The sequence below is a fragment of the Elaeis guineensis genome, chromosome 5, assembly GCF_000442705.2.
Source record: "Elaeis guineensis isolate ETL-2024a chromosome 5, EG11, whole genome shotgun sequence".
NCBI classification, from domain to species: domain Eukaryota; kingdom Viridiplantae; phylum Streptophyta; class Magnoliopsida; order Arecales; family Arecaceae; genus Elaeis; species Elaeis guineensis.
This window is the reverse complement of record NC_025997.2, coordinates 87245742-87273126: the sequence shown is the minus strand read 5'-3', so window position 1 is coordinate 87273126 and position 27385 is coordinate 87245742. Positions and strand designations below refer to the sequence as shown.

Here is a 27385-nt window from a genome sequence, read left to right as displayed (position 1 = left end):
TCCTTTCTAAAGCTCATAGAGTGTTTTCTTTAGAATTGGTCTAATTAAAGCACGGTTTAAAATATAGCATACTGTGTTAATTACTTCCGTCCAAAAATATTTTGGAAGGTTACTTTCACATAGCATGGTACGGGCTATTTCTTCAAGAGTTTTATTTTTTCTTTCTACCATCCCATTTTGTTGTGGTGTCCTAAGTGCTGAAAAATTATGGTCAATACCTTTTTCATCACAAAATTTTTTAAAATCTTGATTTTCAAATTCAGTTTCATGATCACTTTGAATATTTTGAATTAAAAAATCTTTTTCATTAGTAACTCTTCGATAAAATTTTGAGAATACATGAAAAGTTTCATCCTTATATGCCAAAAAGAAAATCCATGTAAAATAAGAGAAATCATCAATAATTACAAAGCCATAACATTTTTCACCTAAACTAGTAGTTCTAGTGGGTCCAAATAAATCTATGTGCAATAATTCTAATGGCCTAGAAGTTGAAATAATATTTTTAAATTTGAATAAGACTTTTGTTTGTTTACCCAGTTGACATGCATCACAAATTTTATTCTTTTCAAAATTCAATTTAAGTAAACCAGTAATCAATTCCTTTTTAATAAGTTTTGAAACTGAATGCATGCTAATATGTGCAAGCCTATGGTGCCAAAGCCAACTAGTCTCATTAATTTTGGCATTCAAGGCTACTAGACATTGCATGTTTATCTTGAAAAGATCATTCAAATCTACCATATAAACATTACTATGTCTATGCCCAACAAATTTAGTGCCTTCATCATTGGGACTAGTTACTATGCATAATGAAAATTCAAAAATAACTTTGTACCCTTTGTCATAAAATTGACTAATACTTAATAGATTATGTTTCAAACTATCTACTAATAAAATATTTTCAATATACTTGGAGGGAGTGATACCAATGTTACCTATACCGATAATCTTTCTCTTGCTATTGTCTCCAAAGGTGACCATCCCTCCATCTTTTGCATCAAGTGTGATGAATTGAGATTCATCACCGATCATGTGTCTTGAGCACCCACTATCAAGATACTATTTTCGATTTGTTTCTTGGGATGCAAGACACACCTGCATGCAAAAATCAAATTTTCACTTTAGGTATCCATGCTTTCTTGGGTCTTTTTTAGTTAGTCACAATGGTTCCTTTTGAAACCCATATTTTTTTCACATTAGAATTTTTAGATTTGTTAGAGAAACAGGTATAAGACTTGTGTCCTACTTTACCATATTTAAAGCAAGTAATATTTAAAAACTTGTTGCTTGATGAGTTCACATAGATGTATTTTAAAAATTTTTATTTTTTTAAATGGTTTTAGCCAAGATCGATTTTATCATAAACGGCTTTTTAATTATCAAGTATCACTTGAAGTTTATTTGAACTTAGAGTGAACTTTTCTACTATAGATTTTAACTTAGCAATTTTATTTTTTAAGTTTCAATTTTTTTGTGTCAAGATAGATTTTTTATTTGAAATAATCCCATTTTATTTTAGTAAAGATTGATTCTTTGATTTTAATTCTTTGTTCTTTATCTCTAACTTCTTTAGATCATCAACTAGATCATAAAATGCTTCTTGAAGTTCTTCAAAAGTAAAGTCATTAGGAGTTTTAGCATTTACCTCATTTTCATGTGCCATAAGGCACAAGTTGGCTTGTTCATGAGACTCTTCTTCTTCGAAGCTTGACTCATCACTATCACTCCATATAGCCACCATAGTCTTTTTTTTGTACTTCTTGGAGCCCTTCTTAAGTTGTGGATATTCAGATCTAAAGTGCCCCGACTTCTTACATTCATAACAAATAAGGGATTGTTCCTTATCCTTCTTCTTGCTATGCTTTCCTTTTGTAGGTGGCCTTTTCCTTATCCCTTGTTTTTTTTTCTTCAAAAATCTTTTAAACTTTCTAGTGATCAGGGCCATTTCTTCATCTTGCTCTTCATTTTCTGTTTCTTCAGATTTCTTATCGAGTTGAGTAGTGGATTTGAGGGCGATTATCCTCTTCTTCTTGACATCTTCTTCTGGATGTTGTTTTATGCTTAGCTCGTGTATCATTAACGATCCTAGAAGCTCCTCCAAGGATAAAACATTTAGATCTTTAGCTTCTTGGATTGCGATCACTTTGGCCTCCCAAGTCCTTGGTCAAGATCTGAAAATCTTTCTCACAAGATCAGTATTAGAATAAAACTTACCAAGACTTTTTAGATCATTAATAATATCCGTAAAACGAGTAAATATTTCAGTTATTGATTCTTCATGCTCCATTTTAAAGAGTTCATATTTATGCACAAGCATATTAATTTTTGATTCCTTAACTTGATTAGTGCCTTCATGTGTTACTTCTAGTCTATCCCATATTTTTTTAACTGACATGCATGTTGAAATGTGATTAAACTCATTAGCATCTAAAGCACAATATAAAATATTCATGTTTTAGCATTAAGTTGAGCCATTTTCTTGTCAACCTCATCTCATTCTCTTTCGGATTTAGTTGATTCTACACCATCAATTATCTTAGTGGGTGTGTGTAATCCATTAACTATGATACTCCACATATCATAGTCAAGTGCTTGGATAAAGATTTTTATCCAAACTTTTTAATAGGTGTAGTTTGACCCATTAAAAAGTGAAGGTCGGTTTGTGGACTGCCCCTCGACTAGTGAAGCACCAACTTGAGTTGCTATAGATCTTTGGCTTTTTGATGGTTAAATCAAAAAAGGACTAGAGCACCAAGCTTTGATACCACTTGTTGCTCAGCTATGCAACCCAAGAGGGGGGTGAATTGAGTTTTTAAAATTTTAAAGTTAATTTAGAACTACGATGATTAAATAACAATGAGCAGGATATATATAGAGAGTGATTTAAGTAAGGTATAGAAATTAGATGCAAGAATGCAAGAAGATAAAGAAATTTAAAAAGAGAGCAAGTAAGTACAATACAAACAAACAAGATTTATAGTAGTTCGATACCAAACTTGCACCTACATCCACTCTCCAAGCTCCTGCTTAAAAATTCAAATCTACTAAACCGTATTCAACAAGAATACAACATCGGTACCTCTGACTTTAGCTATTTCAAGCTAGAACACTTGTTTCTCAGATACAAGCCAACCCAATACAATTCGATTCAAGGTTCGGACCAATCTTTTCAAATTTTAGAACCCTTCCAAAACTAAAGATTAAGACAAAACAGAGTATGTGAGTTAATCACATGAAAATACAAATTTAGCTCCTTTAATAAGCAAATAAAACTTTAAATACACTTTACACAATAAGAAGGAAGCTTTTGTGATTTCTCTCAAGGTGGTTGAAGATTTGAATGAGCTTTTGAGGGGTTGGTGAACTTGAATTAAAAGCTTCTTTTGCTTGAAGAGGTCTTTTTACTTAGGGCTGAAATGAATGCTTGAAAAATCTTTTTTCTTGCTTCTTTATCCCTCCTTTAAGTGCCTTTATAGCTTCAATAGATGGTAGAGATAAATCTGAGTTGAAATAGAGCCGTTGAAGATCATTAAAAGAGCATTAAATACTGTCAAAAAGAACTGAAAACTAACCATTATGGAAGTTTCCATTACAGGAGGTCGATTCATGGGGTCGACCTATGTACAGGGGTCGACTCATGGGGTCGACTTCTGTAGCACAAAATAGAAAATCACTGTTCTGTATCTTTGGCCTGTATAGCAATAGAGATCGACTCATCGGATCGATCCCTTTGGGTGTGCCAGTCAAAAATAGCATACCGTTCAGCCCCTTTTGATAGGAGTCGACTCATAGGGTCGATCCAATTCTTTAAACTTGAATTTTTCTCAACATATCCATCCAAAAAGTATGAAATTGCCTCCAATAGATCACAAATCTCTGTTCTTGCTCTTGAGGCTTTCTAATTAGAACTTGATAAAATTATAATTTTATCTCTGAAATACAATAAATCTTTTTTCAAGCCAAAATCATTAGTAACCCCTCAAATGTATTGTAATCATCAAAATCAATTCATTGAGCAACAGTTGTAAAGCTAGTTTTAACTCGTAGTCTATTTGATTCGAATAAGTAGATTCGAGAGATATTCTATAGCTAGTGTCCTAAAGTCATCTGGTTTGAGAGTCATTGACTAAAAATTTGCTACATGGGTCAAACAGAAAGCTTAAGGGGTTAAGACACTCAATAGCAGTACAACGTTAAAAAAAAAATATTCAATAAATGAAGGACCGAAGTAACAATATACATGTCCATATAAGGTTAATGATTTGGAGATAAAGGTAGGAATAATTTAGAAAAGTTCAGAAAAAATTTAGTGTTCTTAATTTAACTCTTATATTGATTAGTATTAATACTCCAATGACATACCTCACTTACACTCTACTGGATATCAGTGATTTTTTAAAAAAATTATTTGGTGAAATTCAAAATTTTACATTAAATGGTACTTAATTCTAAATTTTTTCTTTACTCGAGGACGAGCAAAATTCAAGTTGGAGGGTGTGATAAGTGGTATATTTTTATATTTATTGAAGATATTTTTGGTAATTTATGGTGCTAATATCTTCTTAAAAATCTAATTTCATGAATAAATTAAATTTTTTTATAAAAATAAATAATTTAAAAAAAATATGAAATTAGAGCATATTTATAAAAAATAGATGTTGATTTAATTGAGAATCTAAGTATCAAAATATTAAAAAATTAATAAAAATTTTAATACATATTTTTTCTTATTTTTCAGGCAAAAAATGAAGCCAAAATATCCTAAAATATTTTAAAAATAGTCTCCGGTGCACGGTGGACCAGTAGGTCGGTCCACAGAGCCAGGGTGCGGTCCACCAAAAATCTCACGCGGTCCACAAATGCGATCCACAGTGGTGGAAGCCTCTTTTGCACGATCCAACAGTCCACGTTCATCCATCTCGCGATCCAACGGCTACTATTCATCTTCGGTTAATAAGAGAACTTTTGCATTGATCGACGGTCGAAATTTCATCCATCAAATAATTGGACGGCTAAGGACGTTCCTGACTGAAAATAAAAGTAATTTTGTGCGATCCAACGGCCTAGAACCAATTCCAGATGTGATCAGACGGCTACGGTTTGATCTGACTTTGATAAGGATTAAAATGTTGATTTTTTATCCAATCTGGGCGGTCCAAGCTTCATCCAATGGTCAGAAAAATTCTTAAGGATTTTATACATTTTCTAAGGGTTTTAGGACTTCTTTTTCTATCAAAAAAAATATAAAAAATTCACCTATAAATAGGGGACCTGGAAATAAGTGTAAGGAGGAGAAAAAATTAGAGAAAAAGCAAAAAAAATAGAGAAAAAAATCAAGGAGCTTTAAGGATCAAATATTGGGAGATTATAGAGCTAGAGAGCTTGTTGCATGGCTAAATTCCTTCAATCCAGGAATACGATGAAGCCTCTAAATGAGTTTTATTTTTTTTTCTTATATTTAATTTTTATGTAATACAATTATGCTTTTATTTTATATCTTTTTATTTTTTTTAGGCATTGATCTAGCCTATACGACCTATACCCTCTATTGACGTGCTGTGATCCCTGGATACGGTACATACTTTGGAGAAATAGATCGTGATATGTTAGATTAAATCTTATATCTTGTAATTAAATTTAGATAGTTTATACTCTGACAGGACGAGCTGTGATCTACTGATACAGTTTGTACCCCTTAGAGATAAGCTATACTAATATTTTAATCACAAGAATTAATATTACAATATAAAAAAAGAAAAAAAATAAATCTAATTTGCATGGTGAATTCAAAATTTTTGGATTATTTCTCTGAATTATTTTTTTTCATAAATTAATTTATATTTTTAACTGAATTCTTACTATTTTATTTCTTTTAATTCTTCTACAATCAATTTTTTTTTTATTTTTTATTTAAAAAAAGAGATAATCACCTTAGATCCCTGTAGAAACGATTCCTACTCATCCTATTTATATAGTTTGAGTTAGTTTTTATTTTTAATCACCTACGATAGCGATCACTCGGTCATCATTAAAGTCTTATATAATAGAAATTTTGTTATTGAAGCATTCTATTTATTATATTTTATTAAATTATTATATTATATTTTAAGAATAGTTTGAAAAAGGAGTAGAAAACTATATCTTGTATATTATATGGGAAAGATATTAATGATGGGAGTTTCTCCATGAAAGGCTTTTATGTAGAGTTCTTTATTTACTATACGAACGTCGATGTTAGTGATGAAAATTTTTACTCAATTATTATTAAAATATATTAATAAATATATAATAAAAATTTGACTATGGTATATGGAAATCTTCTATTTATTATAATTTATTATATATTAGATTATATTTAAAAAAATAAAAAAATCATATCGCTGATAATATATGCAATTGGTATTCAAAAAATGTCTATATTGGTGACAAGTGTTTTTCCATTGAGGTTCCAGAGTGTTTTACTTACTACATGGACATTGACTTTAATGTTGAAAATTTCTATTTGGATATCATAAATTTATTACTTAATATATAATAAAAAATTATCTATTAAAAATTTTATTTATTATAATTTATTGTATTGTTATGTTTTATTTCAAAAATTATAAAAGAAAGAAGAAAAATGTTGTCGTGCCCGCCCTCCGTAATGCTCATATATTACTTTGGTATCAAATGCAATATCTTATAGCTATCGGTAAAACAATGGACCGAGATTGTATCTCAGGGTGAGTGAAGTCCTGCACGTCAATGGAGATTAGAAATTTTGCCGGAATAAGAATATGAAGATTTTTTTTTTTTTGGGTGCAAATAAAGCTGATCATCTCTCCTGTGCCTGTGCGAATCTTAACATCCAGCACGTGTGGAAGGAATGCTGGCTGCTGCCTGGTGGACCTAAACCGCACCCTATCCGAACCAACGAATAACGGGCCCTTCGTAGTTCCTGTCGCGCCATGTCAGCCGGTTACCTATCTCAAATTCGAGTCCCAATTTCTTTTTTCCCAAGCTCCCAAATTTCTTTCCATTTGGGCTTTTTCTCCTCCTTTCAATATCTGTCGGAATACCCCACTGATTCCCGGGAATCTAGGTTTCCGGCGAAGGATTGGAGATGGGTTCTCCCGAACAGTCTAACTGGTTCCTGGACTGCCCTCTGATCGACGACATGCCGGTCCCCGGAACCGATTTCGCGGCGCCTACCGGCGGGTTCAACTGGAATCCTCAGGGTTTCAATCCTTATCCCGATGTCAGGTATTTCGGATTTTTTTGCCAGGATTTGCTGGATCGAACCGATTTATGCCTTTTGGGTTCATTTTTTTTCCCTTCGAATTTTATATAGGATGCTTTCGTTTAAGTTTGTTATGCGTTATGGGTATTGTTTGTTTATTCTGATTGTACTTGCGTTGGGTTACACATGCTTGTGAGCAAAGTTCTTGTCGAATTTTACGCGATGATTTGCGAATTTCAGACGAATTCATGGCTTGAAGTGATGGTTTTGGAAGGAAATTCTCTTTTTGATTTTATCGTTCAGTAAATTGATTTTTCAAAACAATTTGTTATACTTTTTGCTTATTTGTTTATGTGATTGCTATTTTGTTCAATGGTTATGCTATCTGGCTGTATTTTGCGATTATATTCTCACTTTGCGAATTGGAGTGTGCGCTTGCGATTCTGTTTTTGTATGAGTCCACTTTTGGTCTTCGCCGTGATTTTAGAAGTGTTCAGAAGAATGATCATCAGTTATAAGACTAATAAACCGTATACTAATTCGAGTTAGCTTGTTTATCTGTTGGGTCTAGTTCTTCTAACACTGCTGCAGTTCTCTGTCTAGCAGCGATAAGTCGTGTTAATAATTTAAAGTTATTCTGTGGTGCTTTCTGTGAGTTACATGTCTAGGTTAACCTTGATATAGTCTCTATTATTTTTGGAGCATTCAATATTGTTGGTTGGTTCAAGTTAGCTGGTGAGTTTTTGAGAGACTAAGCATCCTGCTGTACTCCTAGTTGATGGAGGCTACATGTGAATGATTAGTAGCATATTCCTTGATCAGATTGGGGCTGATCCTTTCAGTAGGATACAAAATGCAGAAGTTGTTTGCAAACCACAAAGAAACAAATGCAATGGGTGTAGAGAAGAAACTGTGATGAATAGAAGATGAAGAACAAAGAGCATTGCAAGGAAAAAAGGGGGCCTGCTGCCTTAAATTTTCTTCAACTTATTATGACTGTTGTCTTTCTTTAACCTGAATTATCCACACAAAGGTGGGCTTTCTCCTTTATTAAATAGCTTGGACACCTGGATGGCAAAGTTTTGGCCCTACGACTAGGAATCTTTAAGAAGGTGATGCCATAATTGTTCTTCACCCTCATTCAACAATAGATATCAGCTTATCAAAGCTCATTCTCAATTATTTGGTTGCTCTTTAAATTTACTGAGTCATTTCTTTTGAGACTTTATAAGCAGTCAGTTATTTGAATATCTAGGAAAGATAAAGACTAGGTAAATTTAGTGATGGGATTAATTTGGCCAGTCTTTTGTGGTGCATTGACATCTAGGTGGATTATGAATCTGTGAGTCATTGTCAAGATCAGGTTTCATATTTGGGTCCTTGCATTAGACAGGTATTTGGATGGAAATCTATTGTGTGGAATTGAAAACTCATTCCTTGTGTGGAACATTCACCAGTATGTTCTCTCCATCTGTATTTTGTATGTATTCATGCTTCAGGAAGGCATATGAGGAAGAGAATTTGGGGTAGAGTGTGATTATCTAAGAATATGATATGGGTGAAACTATCCATCTACTAATTGAAGAGAACAGTAGGAGGATGGTGAAGTTTTCAGATTATCAGGTTAGAAATGTTTTCTAGAGATTAAATCTGGAATTTTGATTGAGTCATGTTTTGCATGATACTTGAATTTTTGATTGGTTCTACCTACTGCCGTCCTCAACATTATTGATGTTGATTCTAAGTCTGAAGCGTTGATTCATGATTGAAGAAAGCAGACACATGAGAATTTGGTGTTTTGCTCCAAAGTCTACAAAGACATGTTTAGGAGTCAATAATTTGGGAGCTTTTGCCCACCCTGGAGCTTCTTGGAAACTGCTATTTCCTTTCTAATGCAGAGTTTAGGTGCTGGAGTGGGAAATTGGAAAATACCCTTTGGAATCCTTCAAATATCTCATTGAAGCTGAAAGCTTTGTAGAACCTTAATGATTGTAATCATGGACTGCCGTACTGGGCTGAACCATCTGGTACACCCCATACTGTACCAAGATGGTGTCTCGTATTGTATTGACACTCGATACGCCATCTTGTATCATACCAAATCGTTTATCGACACTGTAATACAATGGTACCAGTATGGGATCTAGTACCGAGATGGCGAACCTTCATTGTAGTGTTGATCTTTAGGGTCCAATCAAAGAACTTAACTCTTGGTTAATTCTCTTGAGTCGGGCTTTTGGTTGCTAGCTGTTAAGATTCAATGCAGCTGGAAATTCAGCATTCAAGTGCAATTTGTTTATTATGCCTGTGGTTACATCTATTGGACAATGCTTCCAGATCACTATTCGGTGGATCTTTGTTTTTTTTTTGGCCCGGGGGGGTGGGGGGGTGTGGAGCTGGTGGAATTGATTGGATGGCGGGTGCACTGGATGTCAGTTTCCACCAACTGCACATATAAGGGCTTGCAACTTGACTTGTGGCCATGCCGTGACTTGATTTACAGCAAATGAATGCAAGCTGCAACTCCAGATGCTGAGAATTGGGACCTTATTGCAGGTAGCCAAGCACTGCACAAGGCAAGCTTGTAAGTTTCATGTAGAATGCTGATTTGTAGGGTAGTCTTTCTTAGGCTACCAAACAAACCGAAATTTCTAGTGGTTATCATGCTTTGGGAGTTTGATGTTGACAACATTGATGTGTTGTGTGTGCTGATAGACAAAACATACCTTGTATCATTTGGTGCATAAATGAATGAACTTGTGGTTGAGAAGTGCAATAAATTTCACACTTCAACTTTGGGTGCCATCTATGTTATTTTTCATGGACAGAAGTGTTAGTTGGTACTGTTGATGCCACATCTGTGTTACTAGGAGTGCAACTTGAAGTTGGCTTGGGTTAGGATCAAACAAGCTCAACTTGACCAGCAAAATATCCTACATGGATGCGACCTAACCTACCAATTAACTGTTCTAAATCTCAGCTCAAATCCAAATATTTTAACCCAGGTGAAGTTCAGTCAGGTCTTGTTAGTGAGGTTGAGTAATGTTGGGTCAAGCAAAAGTTGGGTTAGGTTGGGGAAACAAATCCATGTTCTGTAGAATACAGACTGCTTAGGTCAGTTTGGGTTTAAATTTCTGCAAATACATGTTACATTAGTTAAGGAAATGGATCTGGTGGCCTGGGAGCCTTCCCATAGAAATTTAGCTTTGGTTCAAGTTGGGTTAAGTTCGGTAGTGTTAGCAATGCTCAACTTGATATAAATGTTTTGAATGCCAAATTAGCACATAACTAAGTGAAAGATCGATAAAACTAATTAGCAACATCACATATTTTTACCAAGTTAATGGAAGTTAGAAAAATTGGTCTGCTAACATTTGTAAGGAAAAACGACATGCAACATCCATAACAATAGCATTCTCCCACATCATGATAATAAAATAATGCCTGTATTTTCTACTTTATATTATTTACTTTGGATATAACAAATTTTAGAATTGTTTAGACATTGTCCTTTTTAATCCTAGTGCTAGTAGCTAATAAAGACTAATATTTAATCAATAGAGTTAAAACTAAACGATCATGGCCCCTTTAAATCTAACTAAGTCAGTAAGAAAGACAAGTCTGCTTGAAAATTTACCTTTGGGCCAAGCTCTGACCAAAGTCAGTTTTGTGGCTATGAGTTAGAACTAGACTTGACCAGTCATTTCATTGGTTTGGGTCCTTCTGGTTCTCCTTTCATGTGTTGTTTCAATCCATGACAAAATTTTCAAGCTATACTTGGATCTTTAAAGAAATTTCTGTTGCATCAAATTGGATTCATTTACATCCTATTGGTTCAGGTCCAATTTGATTAGTTCCATATTCAATACAGGTTAAGGTCAGATCTCAATTAAGACTATGCCAAATCCATGCATCTCAATGTAGATTTTGGGTCTAAGTCAGGTCAAATATGGGTCAGTGCCTTTTTTTTTTATTCTTTTTGTAAGTTTTCAACTTTTAGTCTTAATTTTTAGATATAAAAATTGTTGACTGTCCCTTTTTAGCTAGCATTTGGAACTTTCATAATTATTGTACTATGTTTATCAACTATCTCCATTTTTATTGTTTCTCGTCTTATATGTGACATTTGACTTATTCTAGCACATTATTTATTGGCTTATGAAAAATTTTGATTTTAATTACTAAGATAATTAGTACTTTTGGTCCTACTATATATATTTTCCTTTTACTTTTATATGGTAAGACTTCTTTATATTCCCTGCATTGTAGGGGTATTTTCTTTGTAATATTTATCTGGAAGCAATATGAATGTGATGCCTTGTTAATTGGATGCTTCTTCTCATGATGTTCGAATATTTTTCTCAGCAGAATTTAAAAGTAGATTCTGTTGTCTTAGAAAGTAGGCTTTAACCACTAATTACATACTCTAAAACATGAATCCCTTGCCAAAGTATTGAATGTAACGCATTAATTGGATGCTTCTTGATTTTAAGGATTTGCCTTTCGTAGATGTAAGGGCAAAAGAAGTTGAGGGATGCATGCACATACATGCACACATGCGTGCACATACAAAGAGAGAAGAATTAGTGCACATATATCAAATCTGTAAAATGAAGCCCTAATACTTAACTAGCACTGTTCCACATTGCTAGAATGGATTCAGACAATCACACAAGCACACTCACATACATGCATGCATGCATGCACACTCACATGCATGCATGCACACTCAGACAGAGAGAAGAGTTAGTGTGCATATATCAAATCTGTAAAATAAAGCCCTAATACTTAACCTAGCACTGACCCACATTGCTAGAATGGATTTAGACAATCATGCGAGCACTTACCCATTTCAATTTAGGTTGGGAAGGAGGAGGATGAATTTGTTATAATGAAATGCATGTACCTTAAGAATTTTTAGCTTTGGAAAGAGTCGTACCAAGAAATTACACTGAAATGGATGTAGAAATGGGCAACCAAACAGCAAAACAAAACAATGATGATGGAAGGGAAAGAAAACTGAATCCAAAGTTCTTTTTTCCTTTCTTTGAAAGATCAGGTCGAAGTGAGGCCAATCCTCCTTACTTGTCTCCTATCTGACTTGCTTGTTAGGCTGCTTTGGACATGTCTGCAATTTAAATATGTTTATGTTACTAGACAAAATCCTCATCAGAATAAATTTAGGAGGGGTTTGTAATTCAATACTTGTGTGTTTTGTACTAAATTTTGTGCGCCGAACCATCCTCTTCACAAAATTTAAGAATTGGGCACTTGGCTCAAAAGGATCTAAAAGTTGCATAGGGGTACATGGTGTTGGGATTCGACGCCTCGAAATTCGACCTACAGGAACCCATCACGTGAGAAGACCTACGGACACGAGAGGTGGGGCCTAAGGGCTCGCAGGCTTGGCCTGTAGGCCAGCAAGGGGCCCAGGCCTGTGGGCGCGGCTCGGCCAGGCACGGCCTAGTGCTGGCACATGCGGGCCGGCCTAGCAGACGCACGGGGTGTGACCCCCATTTCCAATGCATTTCGTGCAGTCCACCGTGGACCAGCACATTTCGCCGCTGCATTTCTCGCAGTCTACCGCGGTGCATATAGGCTAGTGTGTGATTTAATGGTCGAGGAGGATTCGTGGGCTTGATCGGATGGCTTGGAGGCTTGATCGGGCATGATCAGGCATGTAGATGCGCGATCTGACGGTCAGAAAGGTGTGCGGCGAAGATCGGATGGTCAGTATGTGGAGTTCGATCAGGAGTGTTTCTTTGATTAGAAGTGGGTTTTGGGGTCTATAGACAAGCTTGACGGTTGTGGAGCATCAGAGAGCGCAGCAGGCATCTCAGCAAGAGGTCGTGAAAGCTGCGAGGAGCAGTTTGGCTTAAACCAGCTGCGGTGGGGCATTAGTAGTGGTTGAGGAGTAGCTTGGTATGAGCAGCAGGCAGATCAGTTAAGAGTGTCTCCGAATGGCCGTGTGAGTGGTCGTGAGGCATGATGTAGTGGCTTGGATCACAGGAAGCATCCAGGGGCATCGAGGATCTTGGCACTGGCAGGCTTGTGAGAGGGTCTCCTTCGAGGATCTTGAGAGAGCTTTTGTGAGGGTGAGTGCTTCTTGTTAAGAGAGGTCTGTGTATGAGAGTTAAGAGTGGGTGTTTTCTTCTTGTACTTGTTTCTTCCTCGTAGTGAAGTTTGCATGCCTGTAGAGATAGCATATGGGCTAATCCATGTACTTGATTGTGCGTTCTATTTTGTTTCTTTTTTCTTCCTGTTGCAACGAGTGATATCAGGATCTCCAACAAGTGGTATCAGAGCCGGATTATTATCAGAGTGCATGTTGCAGCGGTGGTGATCAAGATTGAAGATGGAGAAGACATGCGCAATTAAGGTGGAGATCAACTGTGAAGGGTTGATCGATGTTCTCTTATGCAAATAGCCGTCAACAATGGAAGATGCCAACAGAAGCCTAGTACAAGGCAGAGCTCCAAGTGGAGATGGATTGCATACGAGACAGGAGACTCAGGAAGATGATAAGCGACATCACTAGGAGGCTACCCCGAGCAGGTCTCAGGTCATACAAGATGGAGATGGGATCAAGCGGTCTGGTTCGACTCGCATATTTGCCTATCCATGATCAGCAGGCGTTTGTCCCAAGATATGGGGCTAAGAAGATCGAAAAGCTCTCAAAGTTAGGAAGAGGTCGAATGTCGAGTCGAGATGGAGATTGTTAGAATTCGACGTCTCGAAATTTGACCTACAAGAGCCCAAGATGGAGAAACCTATGCGAGAAGACCCACGGACATGAGAGGTTGGCCCGAGGACCTGTAGACTCGGTCTGCAGGCCAGTGGGTGCGGCCTGTCGAGGCATGGCCCAGCACGGGCCCGTGCGGGCCGGCCTAGTGGACGTGCGGGGCACAACCCCTATTTCCAGCACATTTCATATGGTCCTAGCACGTTTCGCTGCTGCATTTCTCGCGGTCTACCACGGTGCATGGAGGCCAGTGCATGATCTAACGGTCGAGGATGATTCATGGGCTTGATCTGATGGCTTGGAGGCTTGATCGGGTGTGATTAGGCATGCAGATGCGCTATCTAACGATCGAAAGGTGTGCGGCGAAGATCGAATGGTCCAAACGTATGTGGAGTCCGATCAGGAGTGTTTCTTCGATCAGAAGTGGGTTTTGGGGTCTATAAATAGGCCTAACGGCTGTGGAGCATCAGAGCGCGCAGCAAGCATCTCAGCAAGAGGTCTGAGAGGCCGTGGAGGCTGCAAGGAGCAGCTTGGTGTAAAGCAGCTGTGGTGGGGCATCAGTAGCGGTTAAAGAGCGGCTTGGCGTGAGCAGCAGGCAGATCAGTTGAGAGTATCCCCGAACGATCGTGAGGCATGATGTAGTGGCTTGGATCACAGGAAACGTCCAGGGGCATCGAGGATTCTGACATTGGCAGGCCTGCGAGAGGATCTTTTTGGAGGATGTTGATAGAGCTTTTGTGAGGGTGAGTGCTTGTTGAAATAGGTTTGTGTATAAGAGTTGAGAGGGTGTTCTCCTCTTATACTTGTTTCTTTCTCATAGTGAAGTTTGCATGCCCTATGGAGGTAGCATTTGGGCTAATTTACGTACTTGATTGTGTGTTTTATTTTATTTTTTTTTCTTCCTGCTGCTGTCACGCCACGAATCCGACATCTGTATCGGATACGTGATGGCTGCACACTCCTTAGAGCAAGTTCTAAAGAATATGCAAGGCCTAAAATAATTCATTACAGTCTTAACATCCATAATGTCTAATTTCAATAATAATTAGTAAAATTTGTATAATTACAGATTGAATTTCTTCAATCTTCTAATCAGATATCAATGACACTCTATCTTTGCATCCGTTCGCTCGCAAATCCATACCATAGTCAATTATGAGCATCCTGCAATTCTGAAAAGAAAAAGAGAAATGGAGGGGTGTGAGCTTTGCACCCCAGTAAGAATCTCCATACACTCGCACCAATATAATAATAATAATTCGAAAATAACATATGCATGGTATCGAAAGAAACATAAGTCACAAAAATCTCATGTCAAGTATCTAGTATAGCTCAACAAAAATATGCATCATATATCATCAAATATCCATCTTTCCAAAAGTCATATACTGTACATATGTAATCGAGTGAAACTCTATTTGACTTAATCAGGATTTCATGTCATATCGTTCATGTCTCATTATCTTAATCCGGATCAATCAACAGTTGTTTTTAGGATCATGGACTAATCACAGTCACGATCCCATCTGTGATTGGCAAACCATACTAGCCGCGCTCTAGTCTGGGGTGGCGAACCATACTATCCACGATCCAACCTACTGTGGCAAACCGTACTAGCCGCACTGCAGTCTGCGGTGGTAATCTCAGATATCTGCGATCTAGCCCATGGTGGCAATCTCAAGTACCACATTCCTACTCGTAGTGGGGCTATTCTTAGTTTAATGTGGCTAGTCCAAATACTTTTTTCTTGATCATCAATTTATTAAATATTAGTTATGCCAAGAAAATACTGTATCATGTTCTTTTCAAAAATTCTTAATAGCCGATATCACAACTCAAAACTATCTGAAAAACTTATTTGATACCAACATATGATATAGAATACACAGACAATCATACTGGCAAATATATGAATATTAGCCACAAGAAACCAAATCATACAATGCAAAAATAAATATATATATCGATGTTTGTGTCAAAGAACTTTTACCTCTATCGACGATTGTCTCAAGCACAGAAATTGATGAATTTCTCGATTTACGAACTCGAAATCAAGGTATTCTGCTCGACACATTGTGCATACCATCGTATCTCTATATGATCAAACATAAAAATCATAGATAATTAGAGGTAGTGGAAAAATTACGATGAACGATCCTAATATTATAAATCCAGGATCTGTTCTGGGATCAACTAAGATCTGGATTTGTCTAAGTATCTAGACCCTCCATTAGTCCATAAGAACTCTAGAGAGAGAATTCATAAAGAGAGAAAAAGTCTACAGAGAAAATTTTAGAGAAATTAGAGAGAGAAAGTGGAGAAAGAAGGTAGAGAGAGGAGAGACGGAAGAGAGATAAACTCTCTCTTTTTTTTCCTTTTTTTTTTTTCCTTTCATTCCTTTTCTTTTTCTTTTTCTTTTTTCTCTTTTCTGGTTTTCTTCTTCCTTGAAACAGGGGATGGAAAAACAAAATTTACGTCGGTTGTCTCTACGGTGGTGGTCCCAAACGGCAACCACCACTCGTAGTGGTAGACCCCAATGACCTTGGCCTTCAGTAGCCGCACATGGCCGATGCCGGCGATTGCTTCGGTGGAAAGAAAGAAGAGAGAAGAGGAGGAACGGGCATTCACCATGAAATCCGGCGATCTCCGGCCTTAGTCGTGAACAATAGTGACCACTTAGAAATTAGAGAAGAGAGAAGAGGAGGAAGAAGTGATCCTTACCTTATCTCCGGTAAGAAATCGATGCTAAACCATCAAGGGATGTCGACGGAACCCAAAAAAAATCAAAGCATTCTCGCCGGGGATGAATGAAGTTTTGGGATGTGGTGAATAGAGGAAGGAGAAGCCCTTTTATAGATCAAAACCTCAGCGCTAAGTTCCCCCTTCACAATCGAAATCAGAGAAGAGGAAGAAGATCCCATCGGGAGTCTTCCTTCTCCCTGCCTCACATGCGTAAAGCATGAGGTTTGACTTTTTTATCAATGCTTTGAGATTTGTGCGGAGAATGTTCCATATGATTGAGGATCGGGTTATTACATTTTCTCCCTCTTAAAATAATTTCGTCCTGAAAATTAGTATACTGCAAAGCCAAAACCTTAAGGGCACCAAATTCTTATCTTATCCTTGGTCTACTAGGTAACTTTCTTCACTCGAAATGAAATTCCAATCCTTTAGCATAACATCCTTTGAAATTAAAATCAAACTTTTCAATTAAATTTAAATGACTTGTACCATCATGTTTTTGTTGCGCGCTCTGATTTAATCCATTAGATGTCTCGGGTTTACTATAAACTTCCAAAACAATAAGATCATAAGTTTTTCAATCTCTTAACTTATAATTGAGATATAAATTATCCATCAAAATTCAAACCTTATGAATCACCTCTATCACAATCCATATTAATCATAACCTTCAGTTTCTGATACATCTTATGTCATGATATCATTCTGTCACATTCTTAGTAATCATAACCTTATACCCAAATACCCCTTAGATCACGGTCCTTAGAGATCATAACTTAAAGTTTCGATATTATTCTGTCATACTTTATTAATCATATCTTCAAGTTTGGATATCATTTATATTACAGTCCTTAGTGATCTTAAACCTAAGCTCTGATACCACTCCATCACACTATTGATCATAACCAAAAGTTTTAATATCACTTATGTCACAGTTCCTAGCGATCTTAAACTTAAGCTCTGATACCACTCTGTCACGCTCCGAATCCGACATTCAGATTAGATACGTGATGGCCGCACACTTTTTAGAACAAGTCCTAAAGAATATGCAAGGTCTAAAATAATTTATTATAATCTCAACATCCATAATATCTAATTTTAATAATAATTAGTAAAATTTGCATAATTACAAATTAAATTTCTTCAATCCTCTAATCAGATATCAATGACACTCTATCTTTGCATCCGTTCTCTCACAAATCCAAACCATAGTCAATTATGAGAATCCTACAATTCTGAGAAGAAAAAGAAAAATGGAGGGGAGTGAGCTTTACAGTCTAGTAAGAATCCCTATACACTCACACCAGCATAATAATAATAATTCAAAAATAACATATGCACAGTATCAAAAGAAACATAAGTCACAAAAATCTAATGTCAAGTATCTAGTACAGCTCAACAAAAATATACATCATATATCATCAAATATCCATCTTTCCAAAAGTCATATACCGTACGTATGTAATCGAGTGAAATTCTGTTTGACTTAATCAAAGTTTCATGTCATATCGTTCATGTCTCATTATCTTAATTCGGATCAATCAACAGTTGTTTTTAACTGGCAAACTATATTAACCGCGCTCCAGCCCGTAGCGGCGAACCATACTAGTCGCGATCCAATCCGCGGTGGCAAATCATACAGCCGCGCTCCAACCCGTGGTGGCAATCTCAGATATCCGTGATCCAGTCCGTGGTGGTAATCTCAAGTACCACGTTCCTATCTGTGGTGGGGCTATTCTCAGTTTAACATGGCTAGTCCAAATACTCCTTTCTTGATCATCAATTTATTAAATATTAATTATGCCAAGAAATTGTATCGTGTTTTTTTCAAAAATTCTTAATAGCCAGTATCACAACTCAAAACTATCCGAAAGCCTATCTTTATTTGATATCAACATATGATACAAAATACACAGGCAATCATATTGGCAAACATACGAATATCAGCCACAAGAAACCAAATCATATAATGCAAAAGTAAATATATATACGAGTATTTGTGTCCAAGAACTCTTACCTCTACCGACAAGTGACTCAAGCACAGAAATTGATGAATTTTTTGATTTACAGACTCAAAATCAAGGTATTCTGCTCGACACATTATGCATACCATTATATCTCTGCATGATCAGGATCAAATATAAAAATTATAGATAATTAGAGATAGTGAAAAAATTACGGTGAACGATCCTAATATCATAAATTCAGGATCCCTTTTAGGATCAACTAAGATTTGGATTTGTCTAAGTATCTAGATCCTCCATTGATCCATAAGATCTCTAGAGAGAAAATTCATGAAGAGAGTGAAAAAGTCTAGAGAAAGTAGAGAGAGAAATTAGAGAGAGAAAGTGGAGAAAGAAGGTAGAGAGGGGAGAGAGGGAAGAGAGAAGACTCTCTCTCTCTCTGTTTTTTCTTCTTTTTTTTCCTTTTTCCTTTCTTTCCTTTTCTTTTTCTTTTTCCTTTTCTGGTTTTCTTCTTCCTTCATTGAAATAGGGGAGGGAAAAACAAAATTTACGCTGGTCGTCCCTACGGCGGCGATCTCGGACGGTAACCACCACTTGCAGTGGCAGACCCCAACGACCTCGGCCTTCAGCAGCCGCATATGGCCGACGCCGGCGATTGCTTTGGTGGAAAGAAAGAAGGAAGCAAAAACAGGGGAACGGGCATTCACCATGAAATCCGGCGATCTCCGGCCTTAATAGTGAACAATAGTGACCACCTAGAAATTAGAGAAGAGAGAAGAGGAGGAAGAAGTGATCTTTACCTCATCTTTGGCAAGAAATCGATGCTGAACCACCAAGGGATGTCGATGGAACCCAAGAAAAATCAAAGCATTCTCGCCGGCCATGAACGGAGTTTTGAGATGTGGTGAATAGAGGAAGGAGAACCCTTTTTATAGATCAAAACCTCAACGCTAAGTTCCTCCTTCCCAATCGGAATCGGAGAAGAGGAAGAAGACTCCCATGAGGAGTCTTCCTTCTCCCTGCCTCACGTGCATAAAGCATGAGGTATGATTTTTTTTTTCAATGCTTTGAGATTTGTGTGGGGAATGTTCCATATGATTAAGGATCAGGTTATTACAGCTGCAATGAGTGGTACCAGGATCCCCAGCACATGGACACATTGAACTTTTGTCTAATGCTGAGCTACTTGTTTAACTTGTCCAATCAATCGTCAGAAACTTCCAATTGGGCTTTGCTTGGTCACCGTATGATAATGCACTAGCATATAACCTTTATGATGTGCAAATATATATATATTTTTTTCTGATTTTGGATTATTCCTGAAAGGTAATATAGCAGTGTAATAAATTATATTTAAAACATTATGTTGGTTTGTTGAAATTATTATGGTGCCTTATTATGACATTGTAATAGCTATTATTTGAGCCATGGAGTAAATTAGATGTGTAGCTAGAGTACAGATTGTACTAAATTTCAAAGCTATAGATGTGTTGATTGGCTTGAGTCTGTGTTAGAATTAAATTATGAACATGTAGTCATTATATATGATTCTAAAAATATTTTTATAACAAATTTAAATATGTTTACTTTATATATTTTCTTTTGTTATATATAATTGTTGTATTATATTAAATAAAATTGTGAATGTTAGATAAATTTATTTCAATTGTTATATAAATTATTTTGTAATAGTCACAATGTTTATATATCAAATTAAAAACCATTATTCCATAGCCTGCAATTGTTTAAATATCAGCTTTCTTGTCCCATGTATTTAATTAATCATGGCTTTCACTTTATTAATGTGGGGAGGAATTAATACATGGCTTTAATCGATACGTTAATTTAATTAATACATAGCTTTCATCTTATTAATTATAATATATGATTGTTGTATTATTTTAAATAAAATATGAATGTTAGATATATTTATTTCAATTGTTATATAATTCTTTTGTAATTGTTCTAATGTTTATATATCAAATTAAAAACCATTATTCTATGGCCTACAATCGTTTCGATATCAGATTTCTTGTTCCATTGATTTGATTAATCGTGGCTTTCACCTTATTAATGTGGGGAGGCATTAATACATCGCTTTAATTGATACAATGATTTAATCAATACATGGCTTTTACCTTATTAATGATAATAGGGAGTGTGAGAAGGATTTAACACCCATCATTAATATCTGGTGTCCATGTGGTGAGTGGAGAGCTTAGTACAACCAAGCCTCCATTTTAGTATATATACTAGATAATGACTACACTCAGGTCAACCAAATCTGAAATCCGATCCGATTGGGTGAAATAGGAAGACATGGTTTTGAGAATGGAGATCCAAGTTCTTGAATGTAATCTACTATCTCTAAACTATCTATAAACCAAAATTAATGTACTTTTGAGACCTTTTGTCTGTTGTATCAACTTGTCGCAAATGGACATTTAAATAACATGATCCAACATCCATTCGTGATCACTTGATGCATAAGCAAGGGGCTTCTGACTCTCTAAAATATATAATTTTTTGTTTGTAGGTAGACTAAAGATTATAAATCACATTTAATGGCTTAGATGTTCATTCAAAACCCTGTCATTTGATTACATCTGATAGGATTTGGCTAGTGTACTTATTATATAATTGTTTATTTCCTTGCTAGCCATCCTCTTGCAGAGAACTGCCTAAATTCTGGTGGACTCTTTCTTACTTTTTTTAGGAGTACAATGGAAGGCCCATGCAGTGGACTTACTTTGGTGCAAACACTTGGGGAGATGCCTCCCAAGTTTTGAACCTAGAGCTTCCTCCATTTGGAGGAGCGTGTGACCATTAACCTTATATTTAGCTCAAAACTAACTCTGCATTTTAAAAACCATATCAAACAAAAACTGATAATTTACTGTCAGTTTCAATAAGTACTAGCTGTTGATTTTGCTAGTCTTTTCCATGTGTAGTGCACATGGTAGGTGTAATACATGGGGACTCATAGAGACCTCTCTCTCTCTCTCTTTCTCACACGCTCTCTCTTTCTAGTAGGTTGCGTTTGGTAGCGGGCAATCTATTCAGATTGCCGGTAATTTAAAATGGGCCCATCAGATTATTATGTTTGGTATGCTTTTTGGGTGGTAATCTAGATTATTTTTGAGAAAGTAATCCAGATTGCTTTGGGGAGAGGTAGCTATCCAGATTATCACTTATTTGACAATGTTGCAAAAGAATTTTTGAACAAAATTACTTCTAAAAAAAATCACACAAAACTCACCCCTCCACCCCCTTTCCCTGGCAGCTCTCATCCTCTTTTTCTTCGAACTCTCTCGTGCCTTCGCCACTCTCGACCGCCTCCCCTCCGCCTGTGCCCTTGTCATCTCCAGCTATGGCCCCCACTTTTACGCAGGCATCGACCTCTCCTCGCACACCTCCATCACCGCCACCCCCTCCTTTGAGGACCCAGCCACCACCCCCTCCTCTCGCTAGCTGTATTTTAGAAATTCTGATTTAAATTTAGAAAATAAAATTAAACTCTTTCCCAGTAATTCAAAATTTCACAAAATTTTATAAGGATATTTGGGAATTTGATTTCATATTACTGGTAATCTGATTGTCATACCAAACATGTAAATCAAGATTTTCAGTAATTTTACTGCAACATTATCTACGTGTACCAAACACAGTAATTAGCATTACTAGCAATTTAATGGCGGCAATCTATCTTGAAGGTAATCCGTATTACCTTCCAAGATAGTGTGGGCTTATGAGAGAGTTTTCCAATTTAATAAGGTGCAATTCTTACACAGACTCTACTATTGTGGAGCTGGGTGTTGCATGGGTGATTGAAATGTTGCCATCCATTGTCAAATTGGAAGAATAATTTCTTTAATGTGCTTTTATATATATATTAGTCTTTCTGTTATTTTTGGTTCCTTTCTTGTCATCTTTTCATTCTTCAGCGTCCTTAGCATAAATCTTTCTTCTACCAGCGGGGAAATTCATGGCTCTATTGCGAATTTTGATGGCCACAAGGAACCAGGCTCTCAAAAACGGTTTGGCTTGCTCAATTTGAGATTGAAAATTGAAAATTATGATTATTTTCATTAACCCCTTTACCTTACTGTTTATTATTTTTTAATTATAAAACATCTGTGAGTTTCAGTATGAGGTCAGAGTCCTGTAGTGGACCTTCCTCCAAAGCTTGTAGAGAGAAAATGAGAAGAGATAGATTGAATGAAAGGTATATCCATCTTCTTATTCCATTGATTCTCATGCTTATGCACCTTGCTTTGTTATGCCTGTCAAAATGATGATCTCACCGTTGATTGACTCCAAGGTTCCTAGAGCTGAGCTCCATACTGGATCCTGGAAAACCACCAAAAATGGACAAAGCAACTATCCTGAGTGATGCTGTGCACATGGTGACTCAATTGCGTACTGAAGCACAAAAGCTCAAACAGTCAAATGACAGTCTCGAAGAAAAGATAAAGGAGTTGAAGGTTAGCAGTAGTTCTCTTGTCATGATACTCTTTTCTTCACCATATATCTACCATATATCTTTTTGGAAACTAATGTTATTTTTCTATCAACTCTAATTTAGTTGTATAATTTATTTTTCATCATTTTTCCTAATTCTTTAATTATTAACCTTTTTTTCTTTGCAAAAATGTTGAGCTTTATGTTTGATGTTGCCATCTAAGATGTCTGCCATTTTGTGTTAATTCATGGATCCAAATGCCTCGTATTGCTTGAAGGTCAATTAACTTTTATGAATTTCCAGAATAAGAATAATAGCTGAGTGCTGCTTTGTCTGTCAGGTGACTTTGAAAGATATCATGGTGTGAAAACTACACGACAATTGACACAAACTTGATATATCAAGATATTAGGGTAATGCTATAATGGTGAGTGCTTCTGAGAGAAAGGAATTACATAGAGGGTACATAAGCACTTTTGAGGGATTATCTATTGTTGCATGAACTTAAATTGCAGAACAATGTGGTTGGTAAGTACCTGTAAGTTTGGTCCCCCTTTCTAGCAACAGCTTGCCATGGTGAGCATGTCTCTTGATCATGTTAGCGGTTGGTTAGTAATTTATTGCATCAACTTTTCAAAATCTTTTATGAGTTGGTGGTCCAGAGCCGGTGTTTGTGCCTAGGGTCCTATATTCAGTTTTTCTGTCATCTTTTTTGACCACATCTTCTATACTATCAATTTGTGGGGTGGAAGATGGAAGAGCTAGCAGGAATTTTGAGATGGAGGACTGGATGATGGAAGTGAGGGTCATTCCTCCACCCGTTATAAACAACATTGCCTGTAAGATTGCCCTGTACCCACCTGATTAATCTGCCAGATTAAAACTCTGCGTCAACCTCAGTTACCCCCAAAGGGCATAGATCTTTTCATTTTCAGTTTTATTAAAGTTGATTTTAATCATACATATTTTAGCACACATGTTACTTTTCAAGTATTTTTAAATGTGTCTGTTACTTGCACTGGTGCCTTCAGTCACAAACACACATCGTCTGCCAAGCCATAATTTAATTGGATTTGGTCCATAAACATTCATCTATGGATCCCTACTCTTTGTTGAGGCTGGTTTATGGGAACTGCCAGGGGTCTTCATGTGAATTGGGAATGTTGTGGATGCATTGGAATAGACCATGCGTTCATTTATTCATGTCTCTCACATTTTCGGGAGATCTGCAGCACAATTCAGTGACTTTTGATGATTGTGGCCCCTGAGATTGTGCAGATGCTAAAGCTTTTTTCACTAATGCATGATGGGCCAAATTTTGCTGAGTGGTTTGATGTATCTCCCTTGAAAAGCTCCTTTCCTCTTGCCAAGCTTCATGGTGCTTGGGAGGGCATGGTTGTTCTTCTTGGAGGTAATCGGATTTCTTGTGAGATTCTACGGCAATGATTTCATGGATTATGTCACTGGGTCTGTCTTGTGTGCATCCTTGCTTGCTAGGCATTCGTTTTGTTTTGAAGTCCACCACATATGTCATGGGACCAACTAGTGTGGTTGTTGTCTCACTGGCGAAGGGACTAGTTGTCATAGAATGTTGCCTATGTGATTTTCCAGTTATCCCTATGATCTTGCTTCTGTGATGGCATAAGTTTGAATTTTTGTTAGGATCGTGTAGTTGTACTATTTTGTTACGAAATAGACAAGATAATTTTTATGTAGATAATTTTTGTACACTCGTGGTGTTATTTATATAATATGTTATGAACATCACATGCTATATCAGTTTATAAGAGTTCTATGCTATCTTCTCATGTAATGTGCTTGTGTTAGATATTTGGATTTGATTTGATAAATTTTTATTAAATATGCCTTAGAAGGGGACGACTTATGGCATTCTGAGAAAGCATATGAAAAAGCTTAAAATAATGTCAGAGGTGGTCCTAAATAGGAAGCTCTGGCAATTGAAGATCCGTAAACCTGACTGGAAATAACTGGGACAAGGCCAGATGCTATGGTTATGGTTATTTCCTTATGTTAAGTATTTAAATCTAGTTACAAAATGGGATTTACAAATATCCAAATCTCACTGGAAAAGGTTCAAGATATGATGCTTGGGCGCATCTCTAAGATTTTAGGTTAAAATGCATCAAGTTATTGGAGTTCATCAACCGTAGAGAAGATGCAATGATAGACATTTGGACATGGGAAAAGAATGACCAAAATCTGCCAATTCTCTTATGGTTCTTTTGACTTTTGAGATGTTTAACATGTAAAGCCATCTGGACTTATTTGCCTTTGAAAGTTTGTTTTGAATTTCCTGAACAAATCAAAGCTTCAACTGGTGCTGCTCAGTTACTTAGAAGGGAAAGACACATTTACCATGGTGAGGAGCATGTAATTTATGGCTGATTCAGAGGAGAACTGTTCAAGGTCGGGACCACCATTAGGTTTTATTCCATCCATTAATGTTCTGTACCTTTTTTATGGATGCCAATTTTCAATTATTAGTTGATCTTTTTGAGTGTGCAGCTGAGACTTGAATATCTTGAAGCCACAGTAAGAGTTAATAGGGGTCTTTCCCTGGCTAACTCAAGTTCACATAAAAAAAGCCTCTTAATAATGCTTGTGACATTGAGCATAATAGGGACTCCCATGATTGGTTTTGAGAAGTGATATAGGAATGGAGGTGGCTTGACAATTTGGAGGGTTCTAACACATACAATTTTGTATAGTTTATTCTGAGGCAAGGAGTATATGCTTGGAGACCAACTGCAGGGAGCACTTTTTTTTTGAAACTGTTTTTCTTCTTTGTTCCCTTTTTATTTATTATCCCACTTGATGTATTAGGAAGATACAGGAATGGAGGTGGCTTGACAATTTGGAGGGTTCTCCACATACAATTTTGCATGGTTTATTCTGAGGCAAGGAGTATATGCTTGTAGACTGACTGGAGGGAGCACTTTTGTTTTTCGAAAGTATTTTTCTTCGTTGTTCCCTTTTTATTTATTATCGCACTTGATGTATGTAGGAAGTCAAACTGTGAACCGGACATCAAGTAGTTGGTTCTGGAATTTTATATGATTTGCCTTGCTTTTTATGGATATGAAATTGAACATTGCAGATGCCATCTGTATGATTGTTGTGGGGCTAGGAGATTATTTTCTTTAAATAATAGCGTGAATACATTGGTCTCATGTTGGTGGTTGGGTTAGTAGTTTGGGTTTTCTTGTTAGTTCGTTTAGGGAAGTGACTGTAGCCTGGCAGAATATAGCTAGATATCAGTCTAAATTTTGCTATCTGTGACTTTTACTGATATTGGTCCATTTAACTTTGATTTCTACTGTTAAATTCTTTTTATCTATCGCTAACCTATATTAAGTTTGAGAACTATGACTTGTTTTCATGTTTATTATCACTACTGATAAATTGCAGTTTATTGTTCTGCAGGCTGAGAAGAGTGAGCTTCGTGATGAGAAGCAGAGGCTAAAGGTGGAGAAAGAGAGTCTGGAGCAGCAATTAAAACTTTTGAACTCACGACCAAGCTATGTACCTCCACCTCCTGTAATCCCGACTGCCTTCGCTGCGCAGGGGCAAGCTGCAGGACAGAAGCTGATGATGCCTGTCATTGGTTACCCTGGATTTCCCATGTGGCAATTCATGCCACCTACTGATGTTGATACATCAAAGGATACTGAAACATGCCCACCTGTTGCTTAAGCATCTGGGCCATCGAGCTGAAGTCTGCCCAGTTTTAGCTTATGCCAGGAATTGTCTGATTTTCTCATTAGATTCAGATAGCACCTCTAATTCTTTGTTTCGGCTAAAATTTGGTTGCAAGACCATCACTGGATGTTAATAGAGATATTTTAGTGAGGACCACCTCTTTAACTGTCACTTTGAAATAATCCATCCACCTCGTTCCGTAAATGCCATAATCATGGGGATAATTCATTCCCATTTTCTATCATGGAAAATGTGAAGATAACTGATTTTGTGGTACACTTTTTTTTTTTTTTTTTTCAATTGATTATTGTGCAAGTTGTGATATATCATGGATTGCTGATGCTTTTTACAGAATTACCAACTCAAGGTGAGAATTTCATTCTGTAATGAACTATCTTAATATAATGTCTCGCACTATTCAGCAGAATAATGTGTTATTACATTGGAATTCTGTGAGTGAAATTTGAATACTCTGGTCATGGCGTTAGAGTTGTTATATTTCGAGGATTATTCTCAAAATGTATTAATTG

At 36.5% G+C, this 27385-nt stretch overlaps 1 protein-coding gene across 2 annotated transcripts; it reads left to right on the top strand.

Annotated features, from left to right (window-relative positions):
• The first annotated feature begins 6983 nt into the window (after positions 1-6983).
• LOC105035852 (transcription factor ILR3) lies at positions 6984-27099 on the top strand. Of its 2 annotated transcripts, none has more exons than XM_073257998.1 (5): positions 6984-7248; positions 22648-22710; positions 22821-22898; positions 22995-23157; positions 26565-27099. In XM_073257998.1, exons 1-5 carry the CDS (start codon positions 7109-7111, stop codon positions 26847-26849), a joined length of 729 nt encoding a protein of 242 aa, XP_073114099.1. In that variant the 5' UTR covers positions 6984-7108; the 3' UTR covers positions 26850-27099. The 2 variants fall into 2 exon arrangements, with proteins under 2 accessions (XP_073114099.1, XP_010909862.1); XM_010911560.4 differs by having other exon boundaries at positions 6992-7248; positions 26580-27099.
• The last annotated feature ends 286 nt before the right edge of the window (positions 27100-27385 follow it).

What these genes read in the sequence shown, in the direction of transcription:
- LOC105035852 (XM_073257998.1), top strand. Translation starts at nt 7,109, where the DNA reads ATGGGTTCTCCCGAACAGTCTAACTGGTTCCTGGACTGCCCTCTGATC. An exon ending in AATCCTTATCCCGATGTCAG is followed by an intron (nt 7,249 to 22,647) that starts GTATTTCGGATT and finishes TTCTTCTACCAG; the next exon opens with CGGGGAAATTCATGGCTCTA. An exon ending in AGAGATAGATTGAATGAAAG is followed by an intron (nt 22,899 to 22,994) that starts GTATATCCATCT and finishes ATTGACTCCAAG; the next exon opens with GTTCCTAGAGCTGAGCTCCA.